The sequence below is a fragment of the Tympanuchus pallidicinctus genome, unplaced genomic scaffold (assembly GCF_026119805.1).
Source record: "Tympanuchus pallidicinctus isolate F22 unplaced genomic scaffold, pur_lepc_1.0 scaffold22, whole genome shotgun sequence".
NCBI classification, from domain to species: Eukaryota; Metazoa; Chordata; class Aves; order Galliformes; family Phasianidae; genus Tympanuchus; species Tympanuchus pallidicinctus.
Window position 1 is genome coordinate 4221794 of NW_026294739.1, and position 8513 is coordinate 4230306.

The window sequence follows — 8513 nt, forward strand, 5'->3', positions numbered from 1 at the left end:
GTGCTCTCCTTCACCCCACTCACCGGGCCTTGTTCCCCGAGTCCATCAGGTCCTGAATGTCGTTGTAGGAGGTCACGGCCAGCTTGGAAAGGTCCTCCACATAGGGACCCATGAGGGGGTGCTCTCTCACCCGCAGGTTCCCCTTGTTCTTGGGGTTCAGGAGGTCTCTCACCCGCTCGCAGTAGATCTCCATGTAGCTCACCTGGGGACAGCATGCACAGGGCTCTGAGTTTCACTTGGAATTAATGATGTTGGTACACAGCCAACTCGCAGGGCCTCCAGCGTCCCACTCCCAGGAGGAGATGTGCCTACCTCCACGGAGTAGGACATGTTGTCATTGGTTGTGTCATTGATGCGGGAGAAGAGGTCCTCACACAGCTGCAGAGACAAGAGTTGGGATGCTCAGCCCCAGGCAGAGGGATGCTCTGCAGTCCCCATGACCCACAGATCATCTCCCCGGCTTGTCCCTCCCTCTGACTTCTTCCTTGGGCATCCTGCTCAGGTGTGAGACAGTTTTTCAGGTTGGGTATTAGGAAGGATTCCTTCTCAGAAAGAGCAGTGAGGCACTGCACAGCTGCACAGGGAGGTGGGCAGTCACCATCCCTGGAGGAGGTCAGAGCTGTGGAGATGTGGCACTGAGGGACGTGGGCAGTGGGCACGGTAAGGTGGGCTGGGATTGGACTTGGGACTCTGAGGGGTCTTTTCCAACCTGAATGATTCTATGATTCACCAGGCAGTACCTGTGGGATGATGCCTTGCTGGTCCTTCTCCTGCTTCCCCATCATGGTGTAGGATTTGCCAGCACCAGTCTGCCCATAGGCAAAGATGCAGACGTTGTAGCCTTCGAAGGCATGCTGCAACATCTCCTCGCCAATGTCACGGTACACCTGCTTCTGAGATGCATAATTGATGTCTGCAGGCTGCGGAGAGGAGGAAGGAGAGAAGGAATCAGAGAAAGAGGTCATCCTGCTGCATCCCACTTCAGCTGGGTTCGGGCCCCCTGCTGCTTACCGTGGTGTGGGACCAGTAGGAATAGTCAAAGCTGAAGCTTTTGGGTGTCTCTTTGGGCTGCTTCGGGTTCAGAATAGCTGGGGGCAGACAGAGAGAGATGTGATGAAACCAGGTGGCAGCACCACATCCCACAGCCGAGTGGGCTGCAATGGGCTCATTTCTATATCTCCATTGGGATGGAAACTGGGGACAGGCAGGAGGGCAAAGCCTTGTGCGGGTGAGCGGCTCCCTCTATTGGGCTCCCTCCTGCCCCATTACACCGTGGGGGCAGCTCAGGGTCACAGCCCCGACCCCCTACTGCCACCCTCGACCCCCTACAGCCGCCCTCGGGGACTTGGAGCAGTGCTCCCAGCCCCCTCCTGCTCACTGCTTTATTTTGGTACCTTATCCTCCCTGCAGCAGCAGGGTGATTAATGCCCTGTGTTAAACCGCCAGCAGAAACAAGAGCCTGCTTTTTCCCATCCCCTGGTGAAAAGGATGTTGCCATGGAAATTAGAGACTGCATCACTTCTCTTTCTCACTTGCTCGACGCTTTTTTTTTTCTTTTTTTTTTTTTTTTCCTCCCCCACCCCGTGGAGTGTTTATGATGCTTTTTATTTTCTTCTGAAATAACCGACACTCACAGAGATGCGTCAGAAGAAACCCAAACCAGGAGGGCAGTCACGGGACGCAGCGCTCAGCAATCGCCGCTGACATTGAGATGCCCTTGCAACACGTGCAGGGCAGTGTGGGGAGGGGGGGAAACAGCCCCCAGCGTGGGGCACCCAGCCCCCACGAAGAGCTCTGCCAGCATGCAGCGGTGGCAGTGGGACCACAGTGCTCCCTGTCACTGCTGTGGGGCTGGGAGCTTACTGAGCAGCTGGGAGGGGGCTGCACAAACCATGGTGGGTTCTGCAACCCCAATCCCAGTAGGTTCCGCAACTCAAATTTCATTGGGTTCTTCAGCCCAAATTCCAATGGATCTCCCCCAGGGTGGGATGCCCCATCGCCTTCCCATTGCCCATCCGCCTGCCCCACGCAGGTGCCTGCAGCTCTGCCCACATGGCACAATCACCCCAAGTGCTCCAAGTTTGGAATGGGGTGAGAAAGCACCCAGGGCAAACATGAGGACACCACAACCACTGCTGTGCTTGATACAACCCAGGTCCTAAATTAATGATGAAGTCTTCTCATGAACAGCGGGGTCGCTAGGGAACGGGCTTTGCCATACTGAATTGGCAGCGTGTCCTTGACCTGTCACCACAAAGGTGACAAAGGAGGGGTCAGGACCAAGACTCGCAGCAAGAAGGAGCTGGCACGGAAAGGACGCTGCATGTCACAGTGCTGTCAGTGCCGGGTGCAGGGCTGGGAGCAGTGGGGATGGCACCAAGCAGCTCTGTGTGTCCCAGCTGCAGATACTCAGCTGGCGGGGGGGGGCACGGCCCCAGCATGGCCAGTGGCTGGGAAATGGGGAAATGCACTGTGGCTCTGTGGGTCTCCCATCCTGTCCCATCCCCAAAGCTGAGATGCTCTCCATGCCCCTTTTTTCACCCTGGTTATTTGCCACCGAGGGGATGGATGTGCTGGACGTTCTCGGAGGTCTTTTCCAACCTCTATGAGTCTACGATGGGGAGAAAAAGGTACGGGCAAGAGGGAGGAGGAGAGCATCTGGAGATGTCGCTTATCTTTGCCACATATAAGTACTGAAATGGACAAAGCCGAATGAAATTAATCCCTGTATTTTGAAGCCCCATGTTTTGCCATGACAACAGAGATGTCAGGCCTCAGGCTGGGATAAAGCTCCAGAGAGCAGACATCAGTGTGGGGAAGCACCTGGAAAAGCACCGTGGGCGGCAGTGCCTGCAGGGCTCCTCCAGCCCCAGCCCGTGGCCATTCGGTGCCACGCTGCCCTCAGGAATGGCAACGGGCTGTGGGAAGGAGGCCGGGGTCCCCGCGGCAATGCTGCAGTGGAACAAAGCAGCAGTGTTGGCAGGCAGGGTTGGTCACCGTGAGCCAAGAAGTATGAGGGAGGGGGGCTGGAAATTGGGGAACAAGGGCTGCGGGAAGGACTGGCTCCTTCGCTCCCATCCCCCTGCCCTGCACCCAGCAGGGCGCGATGAATTCTGCTGAATGAGTTATGCAGAGCCGCGCCGCTACACCACTCTGCAGCTGACCCTGGGGAGGGGGAGAGGCTGCGAGGGGACCTTCCGCCCCACCAACCGCATTCAGCTTTGGCCTCGCTGCCGGGCAGGGGCTGCCCCAGGCCGTCACGCTCCATCGGCGAGAGGGGCTCAGCACGACTCCGGGAGCAGCGCGGCCCCACACAGCCCCCCCCAGCGGGATCAGCCCATGCTTTGTTCATTCATCGCCTGACGCCGCGGGCGAGGAAAAGCTCGCCGTCAGCAAAGGGCCGGCGGGAGCTGCACTGCCCACACCGGGACCTGCCAGACGTCCCCACACGTCACGCTGCAGCGTCCTTTGCTGGTGGTGTGTGCCATGGGGGTGGCTGGCACCGGCTCTGCCAGTGACGCAGGGAGCTGGGAGTTATTTTAGGTGCTGTCCCATCTGCATGCTTCCAGAGCCAAAGAGGAGGGATGTAGGGCACCGTTTCCCCACCATCGCATGGTGTCAACCCCTGCTCTGCTCCCTGCAAGCCGAGCAAACCCTGCTCCAGCAGTGCACGGGGGGCTCACGATGCCGTACTCACTGGTGGTGCTTCCTGACATCTGGATGATGCATTTGGACTCCCGGCTCATCTCGCGGGAGTTGAAGGGCCGCACGCGCACCGCCACTTTGACGGATGCTCCCGCCATGGCGCCGGCTGGGATGGGTGCTGCTAACGGAGCTGTCCTGTGGGGCGAGAAGGAGGAGTTAGGGGAGCTCCCACCTCCGGGCCCTGCCGGAGGAACGATCCATCACTGAGTCAAGATGAGCCAAGAGCATCACCCAGCCACCTGCAGCATCAATTGGATGGAAGGGGACACGGCGCCTGCAGCTGGGGGCAGGACAGCTGTCTCACCTCGAGGTGCTGATCCCATGGAGTAAGCACCCCTTTGTCCTTCATGTGCCCATCCCCACAGCTTCCAGCCCCCAGCCCAGAAGGGAGGAAAACCCTTTGACTCCAGGGCAGACAGTGGGAGGAGGGCATTGCACAAAAACATTGCGGTTTCTCAGTGCCCCATGGATGGCTGCTGCCCTGCCCTGTGCACTCAATAGCTATTTTCCGCTCCATCTCACTAAGCCAGCAATCAATGGTCTCAGCAGCAAAGGGCAACCCTGCCAGCAGGGCCCCAGTGGCTCCCAGGAACGCAGCAGAGGCCTTGGGATGCTCGCCCCAGGGAGGTGCAAGAGCGCCAGTCCCACTTCGCTTCCTCGGATGTCAGAAGCCAGAGTGGTGTGTTGGGCCCTGAACACAGGATGGGCTTTCACATGCAAAAAGAACAGCTCAGTTTGTGGAAAACGAAGAAAGGGCAGAAGAAAACCCACAGGACGGTCCCGAGAGAAGGGCACCGCTTTAAAACCCTTTGGGTGTTAGTCCAAGGGGAGGCAAAATCCACGATACTCTGCCCAAGGGTGGGTATGTGCGTGGTGCAGTGAGAAATCCACAGCCAGAAGGCACGACAAGTGTGGTGCTGCCTTTGGGGAATGCTTTGCCAGTGTTAAAGGTGCACTGCATCCCTGCAGGAGGAGTGCATGGGTGCTTGGGCTTACCAAAACCCCACTCACTGCATCCCACTGGATGCCAAGCCCCAGCACCTGCTCTCAGCTCTATTTCCAGTGCATTGCCAGCAGCACCCTGGGCCCAGTGAGCATGATGCACACACGCCTCTGCATCCCCCATCCTGCTGCTTCCTTGGATCGAGGGATATAAAAAATAAATGTGACCAAAGGGAAAGAACAAGCTACCGCAGAGCCACGCCAAGGCGCCGGGCTCCATTTTCTGTCTCGGAGCAACTCCATCCATTTCATTTCCTTGCTGCCATCCCCTCCCGGCCCAATCCCTGTGCCTGGGGCCACTGCCTGCCTAATCCTCTGCCTTCGAGAGAAATCCGATAACGCAAGGCCGGCGCCGCTGGGAGCGGTCCAGCGGGAGGGAAGCAGGGAGGGAGGCTCTCACGTGGCTGTCGTGTCCCCAACGCATCCCCTCCCCGCAGAGCTCCATCGCAGGAGCGGCCCGATGGCCACAGAGCAACAATTAATGGGATCAGCCAAGATTAATTGAGCGGGGATTAGATGAAGGGATTAGATAAACCCAAGGCGGCGCTGCCACACCCTGTGCTGCCATCCCACCAAGGTGACAGCAGGATGCCCTGCCGCCATCCTTTCTCATCCCATCCCATCGGGATGCTGCAGGATCACCATGCCACCTTCAGCAGAAACCCATCCCCTGGAGGATGCTGCGGTTCGGGTGACATCAACCACAAAGCATTGGGTGTTCTGCTGCCCCACATCCCCAGGGGTTCCCTCCTGCTGGGGTCACACCCTATGGGGCTGAGGACCGCTTCCCACTACCTCAATGACATGACACATCCGGGGCCTGGCCACCCGCCCCTCCCATGTTGGTGTAAAAGCCTTGTGCCCCTGCCAGCCTCCTGGCCCCTGGGATCACTTTTCCTTTCGGATGGATGGTAGCCGTAGCATCTCTCTGACCTCCACCTGTCCCAGGCCGGCCAAAAACCCTGGGGAAGGGCTATTGTCCCCAGTCACATTCATTGGGACACCCATCTCACGTCCCCAACCCAGCCTTGCACAAGGGCCGTGACGGTGCAGTTTTCAGCATGCAGCGCAGGCGGGCTGGGATCGCCCATCTCTGAGCTCCGAGGGGGCACTCAGGGCTGGCGGCTGCATGCCATGCTCTGTGCCACCTGCCCTGCCCCTCTCGGGTGTCGGGGCACCGCAGCTCCGCAACGCGGATCGAATCCAACGTGCAGGTGGTGATGCGAAGGCTGCGGGCCCGCGGGGAGCTGCGGCCACCGCTGTGCCACCTCAGCCAAGATGGAGGGCAGCGCGGGGCCGGGGGAGGAGGACAAAGGGGCGGCCGAGCTCCGTGCCAGCCGCCCCCTCCCACCGTCCGAAGCCGCCAGCGCTGTCCGCGGGGTCGCGGCGGCCGCCCCAAGGTCAGCGGTGCCACGCGCGGATCTCCGCCGCCTGCCGGGGCCGCCGCCGTTTCGCCCCGAAGCGTAACGATGACGGCGCAGGAGACCCGCAGCCCCGCACCTGCCGCCCCCGGGGCATCGCCCCCCCCCCCCCGCCGGATGCTTCTGGAAGCCGCGGCGGCTCCGTGCCCGCCGTGCCCGCCGTGCCCTCTGTCCCCCCCTCCCCGTGCCCGCACGGTGGCGGACAGCAGCCCGCAGCCCCCCGCTGCCCCTCTGCGCCCCGACGGGGCGGCGGCCGCAGCCCCTCCCGAAGGGGTCCCGCGCGGTGCCGGTGCCGCCGCCCCTACCTGTGCCCGTGGGCGGCGGGGCGCTGCGCTCAGCCGCTCAGCACCGGCATGGGGCCGGCGCCGGTGGGGATGCCGCTACCGGTACCGCTGCCGATGCCGATGCCGGTGCGGGCGGTGTCGGCCCCGCCCCTGCGGTCCCGCCCTGCCCCGCCTCACCCCCTCGCTCCCATTGGCCGCCGCCGCCCGGGGCGGTGACGTCACCGCATCCCACCCCAACACCACCCCCGGCCCCGCGCTGCGGATCCGCCGCAAGGGCGCGGGGAGAGGCGGGACCCGCATCACCATGGCAACCGGCACCTCGGCAACGGGCGCCTGGCAACCGTCGCTCGGCAACCGGCGCCACGGCAACCGCCCCCCCTCCCCGTGCGCGGAGCCTCCGCCTTGTCGGCTGCCTGACCCGGGGGGGCTGCGGGCCCCCGCCCGGTCCCGTGTGCAGCCGCGCCGGAGGGCTCCCCGAGGACGGGCAGGAGAGGCCGTGGGCCGGGCGGTGATGCCGGGACTCGGTGCCGTGCGCACCCCTTGTCCCAGCCCCGTGAGTGCCACAAAATCATAAGATCGTAGAATAATTAAGGTTGGAACCACCAATAATATCACTCAGCCCAACCACCAACCGCCACCTGTGACGGCTGACCACGTCCCTCAGCGTGACATCCAGCCTCATCTCGGACACCTCCAGGGACGGTGACCCCACCTCCCTGTGCAGCTGTGCCAGTGCCTCACTGCTCTTTCTGAGAAGAAATGTTTCCTAATACCCAACCTGGTACAACTCGAGGCCGTCACCTCTCATCCCATTTCTGTTACCCAGAGCAGAGGCCAGCCCCTCCCCTCACTACAGCCTCCTCTTAGGGAGCTGCAGAGAGCAACAAGGTCCCCCCTGAGCCAACAGCCCCAGGTGTTTTTGCTCCCCGCAGCTTTCCACCCACTCTGCCCCAAGCCTGTGGCATTGCCCTGCGTCGTTGTGGCCAAAGTGCAGGATCTGGCATTTGGTCTTGTTGACCTTCCTCCCACTGGCCTCAGCCCAGTGATCCAACCTGTCCAGGTCCCTCTGCAGGGCCTTCCTACCCCCAGGCAGATGGACGCTGCCCCCAATTTGGTGTCATCTGCAAGCCTACTGAGGGTGCACTCCATCCCCTCGTCCAGATCACCAATAAAGATACTGAACAGCACGGCTCCTAGGACCAACGCCACCCATGACCAGCTGCCTGGTCATGACCACCTGGAACGCCACTCATGACCAGCTGCCAGCTGGATCTCAGTCCATCCACCACCACTCCCTGGGCCCAGCTCTCCAGTTCTTTACCCCACAACACACGTACCTGTCCCAGTCACTGCTGTTGCTTCTCCAGGAGAATGCTGTGGGAGAGAGCCAAAGGCTTTGCTGAAGTCTATGTAGATTGCATCCACAGCCTTTCCCTCATCCACCAGCTGGGTCAGCCGGTCATAGGAGATCAGGTTGTTTAGACAGGACCTGCCTGTCATGAAGCCATGCTGGCTGGGCCTGATCCCCCGGTTGTCCTGCATATGCCGTCTGATCTCACTCAATGATCTGCTCCTCAACCTTCCCTGGCGCTGAGTTCAGGCAGACACATCTGTGACACATCCCCAGATCCTCCTTATGACCCTTCTTGTAGGTGTGTGTCACATTAGCAGTCTCCAGTCATCTGAGACCTCCCCAGCTGACCAGGACCACTGATAAGATGATGGAAAGCAGCTTGGCAAGCACCTCACCAGCTTTCTCAGCAACCCCAGGTGGGTCCCAACAGCCCCACAGACTTGGTACAGCCCAGGTGAGGCAGCAGGTTGCTGTTTCCTTCTGAATGTGGGGTTTTGTTCTGCTCCCCACACCCAGGGGGCTGAATACCTCGAGTTTTACTGGCCTGACTATTAAAGACAGACGTAAAGAAGGCATTGAGAGCCTCAGCCTTATCCTCAGTGACAACATTCCTCGCTACGGCCCCGATACGGCTGACGGAGCCCTGTGTGAGGCGCTGCATCCCATGACCACCCCAAGAGGACACTGCTGAGCACACTGTGCTGCTGGTGGCACATTAACTGGATGGGAGGCGGCGGGGGCAGAGTC

General features: G+C 60.9%; 1 protein-coding gene across 27 annotated transcripts in view; it reads right to left on the reverse strand.

The window, feature by feature from the left end:
- The window catches only part of KIF1A (kinesin family member 1A), a 32603-nt gene extending 26035 nt beyond the window's left edge, over positions 1-6568 (reverse strand). For all 27 annotated transcript variants that reach the window (XM_052685477.1, XM_052685476.1, XM_052685475.1 and 24 more), the window contains exons 1-6: positions 6434-6568; positions 3698-3840; positions 1012-1088; positions 741-920; positions 313-378; positions 24-202 (exon numbers count right to left, since the gene is read on the reverse strand). In XM_052685477.1, coding sequence (XP_052541437.1) covers positions 24-202; positions 313-378; positions 741-920; positions 1012-1088; positions 3698-3803 — 608 coding nt within the window. In that variant the 5' untranslated portion in view covers positions 3804-3840; positions 6434-6568. The remainder of the gene's footprint in view (positions 1-23; positions 203-312; positions 379-740; positions 921-1011; positions 1089-3697; positions 3841-6433) is intronic.
- Between the last annotated feature and the right edge of the window lie 1945 nt (positions 6569-8513).